This window comes from Hypanus sabinus, unplaced genomic scaffold (assembly GCF_030144855.1).
Source record: "Hypanus sabinus isolate sHypSab1 unplaced genomic scaffold, sHypSab1.hap1 scaffold_440, whole genome shotgun sequence".
NCBI classification, from domain to species: Eukaryota; Metazoa; Chordata; class Chondrichthyes; order Myliobatiformes; family Dasyatidae; genus Hypanus; species Hypanus sabinus.
In genome coordinates this window covers 297868-315373 of record NW_026781314.1, presented here as the reverse complement: position 1 = coordinate 315373, position 17506 = coordinate 297868, and the positions used below count along the sequence as shown (strand labels likewise).

Genomic DNA, 17506 nt, shown 5'->3' with positions numbered 1-17506 from the left:
CTGAGGATGACCCAGATGGTTGATGTATATCACTGAAGCGGAGTTGGGTGTTGTGAGGAGACTGGACAGAGGTTGAACAAGATGAACAGATGGAACCAGGTGGGAGATGGGATCAAGGACAATCACTGATGGTCCTCCAGCAACACATAGGTACTGAATGAATAGTACATACTATTGTACAAAAGATTCTAAAATGACAGAATTAGCAAAAATAACAAGAACTTTGCCAGATATACTTTGACCCTCACCAAATTCTTGGACACCATAGGAAGTTTCCCATCCGGACACTTCACGCTTTGCATGGTAACTGCTCCATCTGTGACTGCGAGGAAATGCAGAGACCTTTGGATACAGAGCAGCACATCACAGAAACCATCCTCCCCCCGAGACTTCCCAGTCCCTCGGTAAAGCAGGCAGTGAAATCAAAGATCCCCACAACCTGGGTCGTTCTGCTTCCTCACCCACCCCAATCCAGGAGAAGACACAACAGCCATAAAGCTCCAGGACAAATGTGAGGAGCCTCAGGAAGCGAGACGAGTTCGGGCAAGTTGGAGGACGAGTGACCGCCCATCTGGAGATTGTTAACATGCACAAAGAGATCGTTACATCTGTGGTTAAATGGAAGAGGCAAATGGGATCACGTGACCGGGGGGGTCTAACATCCCAGGCACAGACTCCAGCTTCCCAGCATTCTGTGGAAATAAACAAACTTGCCCCTCACATCTCCTCTCACCTTAAATGTGTCAGACATTTCAACCCTCAGGAAAAACATACCCTCTGCCCACTCTATCTATTCCTCTTGTAATATTATAAACGTCCATCCAGTCTCACCCCAGCCTGCGCCGCTCTGGAGAAATCAACACAAGTTTGCCCAGCCTCTCGTTATAGCTCATGCCCTCTAATCCAGGCAGTATCCTGGTAAACCTTTCCTGCGCCTTCTCCAAAGACCCAACATCCTTCCGAGAATGGGGGTGACCAGAACTGTATGAAACACTCCAGATGTGGGCTAACAAGTTTTACAAAGCTGCAGCACAACTTCATGACTTTTGAACTCAGTGCTTCAACTAATAAAGACAACCATTGCATTTGCTTCTTAACCACCCGATCAATCTGTGCAGTCTCTTTCAGGGAGTGATGAACTTGGAGGCTAAGATCCCTCTGATCATCGACATTGTTCGGGGTTTTGCATTTAACACTGTACTGTCTCATACATTCAGGGGTGCAGTGCTACCAGAGCTCACCGGAGCGCCGCTCTGACACCTCTGTAAAAAAGTCAAAATAAGCAAGTACGGAATTTAACAACCCCGGATATTAAATAGAGGGAATTTTACGGAAGCGGGTGTTGGAAAGTGTTGGCTGGTGGGGAAAAAATACCACTAATAACATTAGGATATTTGATCGTTTTTGGTGAAATCCTGGAGCTGTGACTGCTTTTTATTTAGGTATTTGTGAAATTCCTCCTCGCTCGACCCATTGGCCGAGGAAGCTGGGAAATCCCTGTACACAAATGTGAGCATTCTTCCGCTCTTTCCAATGGGTATCATTGGATACCATGAAGGAGCTATATTCAGCAAGGAATGAACATGGAAACCCAAGTTTAAAAGTTAAAAACAATGAAAGAAAAATTCACTGCTTGCTTATCTTCCGTCTGACTTTGATCAAAAACACAAGCTAATCATCCAAAATCCTCTTCGAAACCTGGATAAATTTAGTTTTATTTTCCAAGCCAAATGGAAAACAAGACATTTCTGGGATTTAAGCTAGTTTTACGTCATTTCAATTATCATTAATAGCAGATCAACCCCTTGGCCTCGCTCCACCAACTGTAGCTGATTGGAAAGAGGCTCTTTTTCCCTTTGTGTTGAAAGGAAGAAGAATAATTTAGTGAGGTAATGAATGAGACAAAACACATTTCCAAACCTCCCAAATGGTTGCTCTCCTCCCCTCTTAACATTTATGACTTTCAAAATACAATCTTTTCTATTCGTATAGATGCGATAATAATAAAGATTCAAGCTTGTTTAACTTTTTATATATTTAAAGACTAAACAGTGTCTGTATCGGTCTAACCATGTCATGTGAGGATATTGTGAGTATCGACACTCACAGGTACACTTCCTGTCCAACCATTTCTGCGAGAGAAACAGTACGAGGCAGAGTTGACAACCTACAGCTTTTGAGACTAATATTCAGCAATATTCGTGGCTTTAGCAATAGTTCATCAGAGTTTCTTTTTTCATACTTGATTACTTGGTTCCAATTTAGGGGCTAAAAGTATAAAAACTGAATTGCTTTATTTTTGTTATTTTTATACCTCTGAGGAACACTGCTAAGTGCTGCGGCCGTCTGCTCTGACTCAGTCGTATTAGTAAGGCTACATCTGTGGTGGTCCGTGGATTACTCGCTAATCCTAAAGTACATTTTTCTCACTTACAACCCTGTGTCTTCGAAGCAAACAAAGTTATTTTACTTGCTTGATAATTATATTCTATGATAATCAGTTAAGTGCAACCGTGTAATACTTTGTCAAATTATTAAATTAAGAATTTTATGTTTAATTGTACCAGTTATACACTGAAATCTAGTGATAGGCTAAAATCTTGTTAATGTTTTAGCTATAACTATATTTCTGTGGAGCTCTGAAATTCATATATTCCTTTCATCTGGTTTATTGCTTGACATTACAAGAAGCCCTATATATGTCACACCCAATTTGTGTACCTGCTCATTACACGAATGGGGCAAGGAAGTTGCCCAGTACATGAAATGAGCAGGTAAACAAATTGGGTGTCACAAACTAAGGGTGATTAATAAGTTCGTGGCCCAAGGTGGAAAGATTCAATTTTACAAAACTTAGCAATTTTCAATTATGTCAAACAGAAATACCACAAAAGTTATTAACTTCAAACTTTCTGCATAATCACTCAAAGAGTTAAACTACACGTGCAGATACCGAACGCTGTATAACTTCAGGCCTAACTTAGGCCACGAACTTATCAATCACCGCCCCCACCCCAACCCCAACCCCAACACCCCCCCCCCCCGTACTGCTCCAGCACCAAAAAAATTGGCACTGCACGCCCCCTCCAGCCGTCCGGCAGAGCTCGGGCCCAGACCTTTCCCAATGCAACCGGCCCCCGAGTTACACAACACCGGGATCATTCCCTACTCACCCCTGCTCGAATCGGAGAACCGCCAACAACAGAACTCGGCACCGCGCATGCGTTCAGCAGCGTTCCTCCACAGCGCCACCGGCTGCCGGAGGTCTGCACATCGTCGCCGACAGCCGGAGACCCGCACAGCGCCACCAGTGGCTGGAGATCCATACAGCGCCACCAGTGTTCGGAGGCGGGACGGACAACGGAGAGGTAAAAAAACGACAAAGTCTGCAGATCCTGAAAATCCAAAGCAATACAAACAAAATGCTGGCCGAACACAGCAGGCCGGGTAGCAACGGGAATGGAAATCGGATTGAAAATGTTTGGACACCGGGAAGTCCCGCTTGGAGTGGATAGTTCAAAGGTTAGTTTATTATTAAAGCAGGTATCCATAAATAACGCTGAGCTTTGTTTCTCCACAGAACCACGAAACAAAGAGAGAGCATGAAAGTCGTTCACAGAGAAAAATCAAACTTCCACCCCACCCCCCGGATCAAGAAGAGCGGGATCCCAATCATCAAACACCAAAACCCACCTCTCCGCACAAAAGGGAACAATAATATCGACCCACGATAAAAAAGAAAACACTCCTACCCCGCACAACTGCGGAGGAGCCGGTGTCACCAGTGTCGAGGCGGCCGCACCGGGAGCAGTGGACAAAACCGGCGACCCCGGAAGATTCACAGGTGAAGTGTCGCCTCACCTGGAAGGATGTTTGGACAACGGAGAGAGTTCAGCCGTCCGGCCCTTTCACTGTGACACCCCGAACTCCACATCAAATCCGTCCAAACGAATCTGGGCCAACTTTAATGACCAATAAATATATTTTTTCTCAGCGATCAGCTGTATGAATGATCCCCTGACTCTGAGATGAAGGGGTATCTATGGTCCACACTGTCAGGGTGTTGAGTTTACCAGGAGACAAAGACTGCAGGGACGAGAGGTTTTCTGTTGACTAATACACTGTGTGTGGACTCCGCTGGCAATTCTGGTGTTGTGACCCGAATCGAGACAAACACCACGCTGCCCACTCCACCAACAACACGGCACAGCCGGACACATAACAGGGGACTTTACATCCCACAACACTGGAGTCAGTGATGAAACCCGTGATTAATGTTGTTGTCCCACCGAAATAATAAGAAACGCCCATTTTGGTTCGTTTAAATACGGTGACGTCAGACACCCCCACTCGCCTGACGTCACACATGGACTCCCCATACCGGGATATGCCCTCACGTGCGCGGTGTCTTACGTCACCCACGCGCTGCTGTGCTCGAGCTTTATCGGTTTAACGGCTGGGCTAATAATCACGTGACCAGCCCCTCCCCCCCCACCACTGTCAACAGAGGAGTCAGGAGCAGCGCTATTCTCATTGGTGCGAAGCGATGTCAATCACAGGTAACAACCAGTGGCGGAGGCGGACAAGCCGAGTGGGCGTTACCCCGCCGAGTTCGTCTCCCGCTCAAGCGCCGACGCCTCCTCAGAGCGGAGAAAACCTCAAAGTAAATGTCCGCTTTCTGATTTATTTCCATTTCCCTCCGTGGGAAGTTGGGGCGTTTGTGAAGCGTCTCCTGCGGCCGGAGTCTGATGTATCGCTGAGAGGTAGGAGGAGACCGCTCGGCCCGTCGGTTTGATGCCGGTTCCCCGGGGAGGGAGGGATTGTATTGAAAGGATGAAGATGGTGAGAGAGGGGGCGGACAGGATGTTTGTCCCGGTGGGGACAGGAGGGGCTCATCTGTGGAAATGTCTGAACCCACGGTGGTGTCGAGCAGAGGGATTCAGCACATTGGGGGCAATCACCGGCAGACTGTTGCCCTGCAAGCGGAGCCGATGGTCCGGGTAAAGTGATAATTATTTGTGCTTTGTTGAGATTGTACCTGGAATATGGTGTAAAATCCCGCACCCCATACTAACACGGGTTTACAGACCAAAGAACAAACTGCCGGAGGAACTCAGTGGGTCGGGCAGCATCTGTGGAGGGAAATGGACCGTCAACATTTCGGGCAGAGACCCTCCCTCTGGACTGAGAGTGGACGGGAAATAGTCAGAGTGAAGAGGTGAGGGGTGGGGATGGGGCAAGAGCCGGGGAGTAAGAGGTGGATCCAGTTGAGGGGGGAGGTGGGGAGGTGGAAATAGTGACAGGGTTGGGAGGTGAGTGGTTAGGGCAACACGGGGCTGCAGAAGATGGAAATTAATTCCATCGAGGATGAACAAAGAGGTTAGAGAGTATTTGTTATAGATAGTGTGATGAAGATTCACCAGACTGATCCCTGGAGTGGTGGGGTCATCATATGAAGAAAGATCAAATGTGATAACCCTTTCATTTAGAGAATCGAGGACTGAGAGGTGAACATTGAAATGCACAACATCATTACCGGTTGAATCTGGGATCCCAGTCTCTGAAACAGGGGTGGACTACCCGGGACTGAGATGAGGGGAGATGTTTCCACTCCGAGGGTGGTGAATGTCTGTAAATCCCCACCACAGAGGGCGATGATTCTACCTAGAGATTCTACACCTTCCAACCCTATACAACCTCATTATATTGAGTTTATTTAATATTTTACCAAAAGAGCCATACAGCCCTACTTCTGGCTCGTTATTTCAAGAAACATATAAGTATCTGGGGAACGAGAGGACCTGCAGATGCTAGAAATGGAGAGAACTACACATAAAGTGCTGGAGGAGCTCAGCATGTCAAGCAGCATCTCTGGATGGGAATCAACATTCCTGGCCAAGACTCTTCTTTATGACTTGATACCCACGTATCTGGAATATCAACAAGCAAAGGCAATAGAAAGTAGTGTAAAATCCAGAAAACCTTTGACAAAATTTAGTTCATGGCTTCAAAAAAAAACCTGCCAAACAGAGCTCAATAGGTAACAAATACAACAAAGGCAATAAACACTTGCATCAATACCGAGATTGACTTTTTTAATGAAAATATCTTGGTCCCATTTCAATCAGTAAAATTTACAAAGACAAATAAGAACTGAAGAGACAACTTTAGAAAAGTCTATTTACACTAAGTCCCACTTAGATTAACGACTACCTTGGACAGAAGGAGGATCAGGAATAACACACATGAAAAAAAAAATCACACAACAGTCAGATAAAACCTAAATATATATTTTCATCAAAAATAAACAGGATTCAGCACTCATCTTTTAACTGGCCACATTTCCGGTATCAGGCACAATATAAAACTCTCTGCTTCCCTCTCTGTATCAAAATTGATCATTCCTCCCCTTCATCAGTCTGTGACTTGGCTCAGTTTGTCTGTCTCCTTCGCATTCTGAGCATGCGCCACACACCCACTGAGATCACATTTTATTTACACGGCTGTGACTAGAGACTTTCTGATTATTATGTCCCTCCCGGCATTTGACGGTGGTAAACTCAGAGTCAGCAATGGTATTGAACATCGGGAGTAGGTGATTAGACTTTTTCGTTGGAGATCGATAAACTGCCGGTAGTGTGTGTCTGGATAAGTGGGTCGTTTTCAGATTGGAAGGAGGTAGCGTTTGGAGTACCCCAGAGATCAGTCCGTGACCACAGTTGTTCACAGTTTAATGTCCCGGCGGAGGCAGCGAGATGTGAGATGTCCCAGTCTGCTGGTGACCGAGAAAGAGTGGAGTGGGGGGAGGGGAGGCTATTCACATGCAATTTCGTAGCTTTGCAATCAGTACATAGTGCACTGTGGGGCTGCAGTGGCAGGTTCCAATCCGCTAATTAGATTTGCTGACCACACTGCATTGATCGGCCGAATCCCAAATAATAACGAGGCAGCCTACAGAGAAGTCATCACCCCGACTCAAGTTGAGTTTTTATCCCTTCTCCAGAGAGCCAAGAAACAAAGAGCATGAAATTCGTTCAGAGAGAAAAATCAAACTTCCACCCCAACCCCAGCATAAAAAAGAACGGCATCCCGATCATCAATCCACACCCCCCCCCCCCGCACAAAAGGGAACAAACATTGAGCCCCCGAAAATAAACACCCGAACCCCGCACAACTGCGGAGGAGCCGGTGTCACCAGTGTAGAGGCGGCCGCACCGGGAGCAGCGGACAAAACCGGCGACCCCGGAAGATTCACAGGTGAAGTGTCGCCTCACCTGGAAGGATGTTTGGACAACGGAGAGAGTTCGGCCGTCCGGGCCTGTCACTGTGACACCCCGAACTCCACATCAAATCCGTCCAAACGAATCTGGGTGAACTTTAATGACCAATAAATATAATTCCTCTCGGCGATCAGCTGTCTGAATGATCCCCTGACTCTGAGAGGAAGGGGTATCTATGGTCCACACTGTCAGGGTGTTGAGTTTACCAGGAGACAAAGACTGCAGGGACGAGAGGTTTTCTGTTGACCAATACACTGCGTGTGGACCCCGCTGGCAATTCTGGTGTTGTGACCCGAATCGGGACAAACACCACGCTGCCCACTCCACCAACAACACGGCACAGCCGGACACATAACAGGGGACTTTCCATCCCACAACCCTGGATTCAGTGATGAAACCCGTGATCAGTGTTGTTGTCTCACTGAAAAGTCCATTAAGGTGCTTTTAAATACGAGCGCTCCGTCACAGGTGACGTCTGACACCCCCCACTCGCCAGACGTCACACATGGGCTCCCGACACCGGGATCTGCCCTCACGTGCGCGGTGTCTTACGTCACCCACGCGCTGCTGTGCTCGAGCTTTATAGGTGGAACGGCTGGGCTAATAATCACGTGACCACCCCTTCCCCACCGCTGTTATGGTGCGAAGCGATGTCAATCACAGCTTACAACCAGTCACGGAGGCGGACCAGCCGAGTGGGCGTTACCCCGCTGAGTTCGTCTCCCGCTCAAGCGCCGACGCCTCCTCAGAGCGGAGAAAACCTCAAAGTAAATGTCCGCTTTCTGATTTATTTCCATTTCCCTCCGAGGTAAGTTGGGGCGTTTGTGAAGCGTCTCCCGCGGCCGGAGTCTGATGTATCGCTGAGAGGTACGAGGAGAACACTCGGCCCGTCGGTTTGATGCCGGTTCCCCTGGGAGGGAGAGGGGGATTTATTGAAAGGATGAAGATGGTGTGAGAGGGGGCGGACAGGATGTTTGTCCCGGTGGGGACAGGAGGGGCTCATCTGCGGAAATGTCTCAACCCACGGTGGTGTCGAGCAGAGGGATTCACCACATTGGGGGCAAACACCGTCAGACTGTTGCCCTGTAAGCCGGACCAATGGTCCGGGAAGAGTGACAATTATTTGTGTTTTGTTGAGATTGTACCTGGAATATGCTGTAAAATCCAGCTCCCCATACTAACACGGGTTATACAGACCAAAGAACAAACTGCTGGAGGTACTCAGTGGGTCGGGCAGCATCTGTGGAGTGAAATGGACCGTCAACATTTCGGGCCGAGACCCTCCCTCTGGACTGAGAGTGGACGGGAAATAGTCAGAGAGAAGAGGTGAGGGGTGGGGATGGGGCAAGAGCCGGGGAGTAAGAGGTGGATCCAGGTGAGGTGGGAAGGTGGAAATAGTGACAGGGGTGGGAGGTGAGTGGTTGGGGCAACACGGGGCTGCAGAAGATGGTAATTAATTCCATTGAGGATTAACAAAGAGGTAAGAGAGTATGTTACAGAGAGTGCAATGAAGATTCACCAGACTGATCCCTGGGGTGGTGGGGTCATCATATGAAGAAAGATCAAATGTGATAACCCTTTCATTTAGAGAATCGAGGACTGAGAGGTGAACACACTGAAATGCACAACATCATTACCGGTTGAACCAGGGATCTCAGTCTCTGAAACAGGGATAGACTGTGCGGGACTGAAATGAGGAGAAATGTCTCCATTCCGAGGGTGGTGAATGTTTATAAATCCCCACCACAGAGGGCGGTGAAGACTCAGTGATCGTCCGCACGTAAAACAGAGGCCGACAGATGTGTGGAGACCGAAGGGATGGAGGAAATGAGGATCGGGCAGAAACACGTGGCTGAGATGGGTGAGCAGCCGCCATATTGCTGATGGTTAGAGGGGCTGAATTGCCTCCTGCTGTTTCTCACTTGATGTTTCAGTGTTCCTGTCCAGCAAGGCTCTGGAGGAATGTGAATAGAAATTAGTGTTTAGAAACACAAAACTGATTTAAATGAAACGTGAACAATTCCTTTTTGCGTCTGAATTATGTTTTGGACCTGGATGGGAATTGAGCCGGTGACTCTGTGACCTGGACGTGGAGGGAAAAGGATCGGGGAAGATATGGTGTGGAAAAATAATCATGTATCTGGGGTAAATATGGAATAATGTGGGGAATGCGGTGGATGGGTCGGGCAGCATGTGAGGGGTGAGGAGCAGAGTCACCAGTTCAGGAGGGAGACCCTCCACCCGTCACGTGATCCCGGTTCCTGTTCACGTTTTTCTGCAGATCTGCAGCATCTGCGGGTTACTGCTCTACGTGTACGTGTAGCTTCATCTTTCCCCGTTCAGACAAGGCAGTGAGATCCGGATCTGTCACGTCCTCTCATTGAGGGTGGACAATGTTTTTTTTGTCTGCAATATTTTCTGTTGTTTCATTCCACTGTTTTGAGGTGCTGAAGTGCTGCCAATGTTTCTGGGTGTCTGACCCGTTTATGTGAGAATTTAGCCATTTGTATTTATCTGAGCTTCTCATAAATGTGTAAAGTTTAGTTCAGCTTCACTTCAGAATTTCCAAAGCAACACCCAGTCAGTCAAATTGCTCCACACAATTAAAATAGCTTATTACATTTTTTCTCTATTGTTGTACTATATAAATGTATATTCTTATTTTAAATCACAATTTTTCAAAACTATTGTTATGAATTAGGTTCTGCTGCTACCGCAGGGACAACAAATTTCATGACACATGCCGGTGCTATTAAACCTGATTCTGATATTGATATGGGAGACCCACCACCGGTCACTGATCCCAGTTACCGCAGATCGTAATGTGAGATTGAAGCCTTTTCCATATATTTGCATTCCTCAGAAATGACAACAGTTCAGTTTCCTTCTGTGGTTCCAGAGCAGAGGCTCAGTCTGTCTAATATTTCCACACAATTAAAATGGGAAATTTGTTTATTATCATCATGTACTGAGCTACAGTGAAAATCTTGCCTGACGTACCATCCACACAGATCGATACATTCCAAAAGTACATTGAGCTGATATACAACAAAATAATCACTGTAACAAAGCATTGTGGCTGCAGAGAAAGTGCGGTGCAGATAGACATATGGTGCAGGGTCACGTCCAGTTACATTGTGAGGTTGAGTCCATTTTATCATTCATTTGGCTTATAACCACAGACAGGAAGCCGTCCTTCAGCGTGCTGTTACGCACTTTAAGGCTTTTGTATCTCTCCGCCAATGTGGGAGCAAATTTGCAGCAAGAATGTCCAGGTAATGAGGTTATTTGAGTACATGACCTGCTTTTCCGAGGGAGGGGAAGTGTAGGAGTCCATGGAGGGGAGGCTTGTTTCTCTGATGCTCTCTGCTCTCCAAAGTTCTCTGCAGTTCCTTGCAGTCATGGGCAGAGCAGTAGCCAGACGAAGGCGTGAAGTATCGACAAGAAGCTCAGAGACCTCGGCCTTCACCCTGCCTTGTGTAGCTGGATCCTGGACTTCCTGTCAGATCGCCGGCAGGTGGTAAGAGTGGGCTCCCTCTCCTCTGTCTCTCTGACCATCAGCACACATACCCCACAGAGTTGTCTATTTGGCGCCCTCCTTTACTCTCTGTGCACCCATGACTTGTGTTGCCACCCACAGCTCCAATCTGCTATTTAAATTTGCTGACAACACTACATTGATTGTCCTCATCTCAAATACTGATAACAATCAATCAAATGCCTTCTGACAAGGCTCGGTCCAAACAAACTTTTCACCCTTCTTCAGGAGGTTGGTCAGAGGAAGAGCGATAGCAGCAAAGTTCTTACGATAATATCCATCCATTCCCAGAAACCTTCTAAGAGCCTTCTTAGCAGTCAGAATAGGAAGTTGAGAAATTGCCTGGACTTTTGCCCGAACAGGAGCCAACTTCCTTTGACGTACAACATAGCCAAGACAGGTCACAGTGGCATGGCCAAATTCACTCTTAGCCAAGTTAACTGTAAGGTTGTCCTAGGAAAGCCTGTCAAACAGCTTTTCTACTGCAGAGATATGCTCTTCCCAAGTGCCACTCCCTGTAACTAAGTCATCAATATAGGTATCTGTGTGTTCTAACCCTCGAATTATAAAATCAATCATTCTCTGGGATGTTCCTGGAGCATTTTTTCCTTCCAAAAGGCAAAACATTGTATTCATACAACCCAGATGGTGTCACAAACACAGAAATGTCTCTACCTCTGTCCGTCAATGGAACACGCCAATACCCTTTCAACAGATCGATCTTTGTAAGATATTAGCTATTCCAACCTTATCGATGCAATCATCCACCCTAGGGATAGGATAGGCATCAGTTTTTGTTACTGCATTTACCTTTCTACAATCAGTGCACAATCTAACACTACCATCATGTTTGGGCATAATAATGCAGAGTGACTCCAATCTCATTTTGAAGGCCTAATAATACCATTCTCCAGCATATACTCAATTCCCTGGTCAGCCAATTTACACTTTTCTACGTTCATGCGAAGTGGGTGTTGTTTAATCGGTTTGGCTTGACCAACATCTACATCGTGTACTGTGACCGTGGTTTGCTTGGGAACATAGGGAAATCAATCTTTAAAGTTCAGAATGAATTCCTTCAGCTGTTGTTGTTGCTTTACCTGCAGATGAGACAACTTGTTATCAATGTTTTCTGGAACAACCGATTCGTTAGCCTAACTGGGACCATGTTTGGCTTGTGAAAAGTCTCAGACGAGTCAATGGTTTCATTCTCAGGGTTGCCAGTTTCATTTGTTTTGACAACGACACACACAGATGGTACCTGCTTGTCAAACAAGGCTTTATCATATTTATGTGTACCACCTGTGTTAGTTTACATTGGTCATGTGTTGTAATAACATAATACACATTATTAATTTGAGAGACTATTTCATACGGTCTATTGAATTTCACCTGAAGTGGATTCGTCAACATAAGGCAAGCACCTTATCTCACACCTGGTATTTTCTTTCGCGAGCCCTGATATCAAACCAACACTTCATTTTGTTTTGAGAAATCTTTAAGTTTTGTCTTGCTAGACTACAGGCTTGGTGTACTTTATTTTTGAGCTGCAAAACATAGTCTAAAGAGTTAACATCAATCCATCGTTTCTTTTAACAAGGTCAAAGGTCACTCTGCGACCAAATACAAGTTCAAATGGAGTAAAGCCCAGTGATTCCTGTACTGACTCTCTTTCTGTGGACAAAATCAAATGTATTCCTTCATCTGGACAAAAGCAAAAGTATTCGTTCATCCCAGTCTTTTCCATTTTCAACACAATATGTTTTAATCATTGTTTTGAGGGTAGAATGAAATCTATCTAAAGCCCCTTGTGATTCTGTATGGTACGCAGATGATGCAATTTGTTTTGCTCCCAGTTCAGAAACTACCTGCTGGAATAGTCCAGATGTAAAATTACATCCTTGATCAGACTGGATTTCTTTAGGCAAATCGAATAAACTGAAAATCTTGGTAAGAGCCTTCACCACAGTTTTAGCTTTAATATTTCCGAGAGGCATTGCCTCTGGGAATCTGGATGCAGTACACATAATAGTTAGCAGATACTGATGGCCAGCTTTAGTCTTTGGCAATGGGCCAACACAATCCACTACAACTTTGGAAAAGGGTTCACCGAATGCAGGTATAGGCCACTGGGGTGAGCTCATTAGGTTTACCCACAACTTGACAACTGCCTTTTGGAAACTCTTATTCAGGGTAAACATAACTTTATGAGTTAAAGCAAACCGATCTGCTAATCCAGCAGATTCCTGCATAGTGGCAGCATCATTTCCATCTAAATACGTCTTTATGTCATCAGGGACGCACCTTCTGAATTCTTCAATTAAAACCAACTCTCTCAATCTGTTAAAATCATCATTTACATGTTCAGATGTGCACCAGCGGTCAATGCACACAAATTTCTCATAAGCAAATTCCACATGTCTGGTTCACAGATTTCTTCAAATTTCTAAACTTTTGCCTGTCTGCTTCTGGGACCAACTCGTAAGCTTTGAGCACAGCCTGTTTCACTAGGTCATAATGTGTGGTGCGTGACCATGTGGTTAAGGTGTTGAACTAGCGATCTGAAAGTCATGAGTTTGAGCCTCAGCCGAGGCAGCTTGTGTGTCCTTGAGCAAAGCACTGAACCACACACAGCTCCTGCACATTTATAGCCCAGTAGCGATGATTGGGGCAGCATAAATAAATAAATAAATAATAAGCTGCTTCAGCAACTGTCAAAGCAGAATAGGCTTGCTAAGCCTTTCCCTTAATTAGACTTTGTAAGAGAATCTTCTTTCTGCTTTTCTTCCTCTCCGGCCTGAAATTGCCTCTGCCTTTCCGGAGCCTCCATCTTCAATTTTTCTAACTTGTACTGGAGCTCAAGCTCACTAGGTTTACTTTCAGGAAACTCCTCCAACTCCTCCACTTTAAACACACCCTCAGATACATAATGCTCAGCTGTTATCCTCTGCATCTGTGCCCTCCTGATTGTCAATTTCACCTTAGCAAGTATTAACGTTCTAGCAATACTCAATAACTCAATCCTTCTGGTGTCCTCTAATGCTTGAGAGGTTCACACTTCCAGATATCTATCAACATCCATTGCTGCTGATTTTCCACACAGAAATAAATCAAAAGGGATTTATCCAATGAAATCGATATTAAATCAATCCTTAAATTTGTTCATATCCCAGACGCAGGCCCCATTTTGTTATAAACCATAACACTTTAGAAACGAACCAGCAGAAACAGACTACTCCCAGTGGCCACACATTTCAATTCCACGTCCCATTCCCATTCTGATATGTCTATCCATGGCCTCCTCTACTGTCAAAATTAATCCAAACTCAGGTTGGAGGAATAACACCTTATATACCGGCTGGGTAGCCTCCAACCTGATGGGATGAACATTGACTTCTCTAACTTCCGTTAATGCCCCTCTTCCACTTCTTACCCCATCACTGACATATATAATTGTTTGCATGTTTTCCATGTCTCTCTGGTGCTTCCCCCCCCCCCACCTTTCTTTCTCCCGAGGCCTCCTGTCCGATGATCCTTTCCCATCTCCAGCTCTGTATCACGTTCGCCCATCACCTTTCCAGCTCTTAGCTTCATCCCATCACCTCCAGTCTTCTCCTATCATTTTGCATTTCACCCTCCCCCCGACTACTTTCAAATCTCTTTGTATCTTTCCTTTCAGTTAGTCCTGACGAAGGCTCTTAGCCTGAAACGTCAACATTTCTTCTCCTTATAGATACTGCCTGGCCTGCTGGGTTCCACCAGCATTTTGTGTGTGTTGTTAGAATTTCCAGCATCTGCAGATTTCCTCATGAGTGTTATGTGTATAAATCTGTAGAAATAAAACTCCCAAACTATTGAGCTCGGGGGATCAAGGCTTGGAGTCTTGAGATGGTAAAGTATGAAAGTTCAGTTCAACTACAGAATAGGTGATGAGAGAGAGATATTTGTAATCCAGGATAAATGTTGAGAGAAGGCGATTATGTCATATTCCACAGGTTTCATGGTGGTAAAACGAGACCAACAGTCTCCGTAGATTTTATCTGTCATCCTTCCAAATCCACATACTAATTATCACCCGAAGTGACTTGCAATAAGGGGTATCATCTTCAAGTGAACTACCACACCACAGCCAGGCAAGGGTTAACACATAAATGGACTCCACAGGATATCCCAAATCAGATCCACTCCTATGGATCAAATGAGGTGACAACCACACATTCGATGTACGGTGAATCGATAATTTGTCCACCGTTGTGGGCAAAGTAAAGTTACAAACAGTGGCCCTTGACTACTAGTTCCCTGGTTTCGATGCTTCCATTTTTCCTCCTTTGTCTCTGTCTGACTCTGAGTGTCTGTGTCCTCGGTTAAAACTAAACAAGCTGCGAGCGATGTAAACAAGCTGCAAGTCAGACTGATTTGTCTTTTTAATCTCTCCCTCTCTCTCTCTTAAAATGAAAGTCCACAGCAAACAAAACCTAGGGATTCATAACAATGGCCACTCCTCATTGTCAACTGACAGGTGTGCCAGTAGGTGGGATGACTGTGTGAATCCTTTCCCACATTCTCAGCAGGTGAACGGCCTCTCCCCAGTGTGAACTCGCTGATGTCTCTGTCGGCTGGATAAATTAGTGAATCTCTTCCCACAGACTGAGCAGGAGAACGGCCTCTCCCCAGTGTCAACTCGCTGATGTACCAGTAGGGTAGATGACCGAGTGAAACCTTTCCCACATTCTGAGCAGGTGAACAGCCTCTCTCCACAGTGAACTCGCTGATGACTCTGCAGGGTGGAAGAGTCAGTGAATCTCCTCCCACATTCTGAGCAGGTGAACGGCCTCTCCCCGGTGTGAACTCGCTGATGTCTCTGTAGGCTGGATAAATGAGTGAATCTCTTCCCACAGTCTGAGCAGGTGAACAGCTTCTCCCCAGTGTGAACTCGCAGGTGATTCTGTAGGGTAGCTAACCGAGTGAATCCCTTCCCACAGACTGAGCAGGTGAACGGCCTCTCCCCAGTGTGAACTCGCTGATGTCTCTGCAGGGTGAATGACAGAGTGAATCCCTTCCCACATTCTGAGCAGGTGAACGGCCTCTCTCCACTGTGAACTCGCTGATGTCTCTGTAGGCTAGATAAATGAGTGAATCTCTTCCTACAGACTGAGCAGGTGAACGGCCTCTCCCCAGTGTGAACTTGCTGATGTCTCTGTAGGCTGGATAAATGAGTGAATCTCTTCCCACAGACTGAGCAGGTGAACGGCCTCTCTCCACTGTGAACTCGCTGATGACTCAGTAGGGTGGAAGAGTCAGCGTATCTCTTCCCACATTCTGAGCAGGTGAACGGCCTCTCCCCAGTGTGAACTCGCTGATGTCTCTGTAGGTTGGATAAATGAGTGAATTCCTTCCCACAGTCTGAGCAGGTGAACGGCTTCTCCCCAGTGTGAACTCGCAGGTGATTCTGTAGGTTAGCTAACTGAGTGAATCCCTTCCCACAGACTGAGCAGGTGAACGGCCTCTCCCCAGTGTGAACTCGCTGATGTCTCTGTAGGTTGGATAAATGAGTGAATCCCTTCCCACATTCTGAACAGGTGAATGGCCTCTCTCCACTGTGAACTCGCTGATGTTTCTGCAGGCTGGATAAATTAGTGAATCTCTTCCCACAGACTGAGCAGGTGAACGGCCTCTCTCCACTGTGAACTCGCTGATGTCTCTGTAGGCTGGATAGATGAGTGAATCTCTTCCTACAGACTGAGCAGGTGAATGGCCTCTCCCCAGTGTGAACTTGCTGATGTCTCTGTAGGCTGGATAAATGAGTGAATCTCTTCCCACAGACTGAGCAGGTGAACGGCCTCTCTCCACTGTGAACTCGCTGATGACTCTGTAGGTGGGATAACTGATTGAATCTCTTCCCACATTCTGAGCAGGTGAACGGCTTCTCCCCAGTGTGAACTCGCTGGTGTCTCTGCAGGATGGATAAATTAGTGAATCTCTTCCCACATTCTGAGCAGGTGAACGGCCTCTCTCCACTGTGAACTCGCTGATGACTCAGTAGGGTGGAAGAGTCAGCGTATCTCTTCCCACATTCTGAGCAGGTGAACGGCTTCTCCCCAGTGTGAACTCGCTGATGTCTCTGTAGGTTGGATAAATTAGTGAATCTCTTCCCACAGTCTGAGCAGGTGAATGGCTTCTCCCCAGTGTGAACTCGCTGGTGTACCAGTAGGGTAGATGACTGTGTAAATCCTTTCCCACAGTCTGAGCAGGTGAATGGCTTCTCCCCAGTGTGAACTCGCTGGTGAGCCATTGGGTCAGATGACTGAGTGAATCCTTTCCCAGAAATTCAGCAGATGACCAGCCTCTGCCCAGTGTGGACTGGTGTGCCACAGGTGGGAAGACCGACTGAACCCCTTCTCACACACTGAACAGGTGAATGGCCTTGCCCAGTGTGAACTTGCTGATGTACCTTCAATTGTGATAACCGAGTGAATCCATTCCCACTGTCTGTGCAGGTGAAAGGCCTTTCTCCTGTGTAAAGTGACGGGCTTGCGAGTTGGTCAGATGACCGAGTGAATCCCTCCCCACAGTGTGAGTAGGAAGGATGGTCGATTGAATCCCTTGCTCCACTTATTAAATATCTAGACAGAGACAACAAAACTGTTGTGCCGTGTTTGAGCTTCCTGGAGACGAATTCCTTCTCATT

The 17506-nt window shown here is 46.4% G+C and overlaps 1 protein-coding gene across 1 annotated transcript; it reads right to left on the bottom strand.

Annotated features, from left to right (window-relative positions):
• Positions 1-11874: 11874 nt before the first annotated feature.
• On the bottom strand, positions 11875-17506 carry LOC132388943 (gastrula zinc finger protein XlCGF26.1-like). Its single transcript, XM_059961355.1, has 2 exons — positions 15955-17506; positions 11875-11918 (listed from the first exon to the last, which is right to left on the bottom strand). Exons 1-2 carry the CDS (start codon positions 17108-17110, stop codon positions 11875-11877), a joined length of 1200 nt encoding a protein of 399 aa, XP_059817338.1. The 5' UTR covers positions 17111-17506.

Excerpts from the sequence above, each read along its gene's own strand:
- LOC132388943 (XM_059961355.1), bottom strand. The coding sequence starts at position 17,110 with ATGGCTCACCAGCGAGTTCACACTGGGGAGAAGCCATTCACCTGCTCA. Across the intron at positions 11,919-15,954 it reads CTCAGTCTGTAGGAAGAGAT|GTAAAGCAACAACAACAGCT; the intron begins TCACTCATTTAT and ends TCTCATCTGCAG.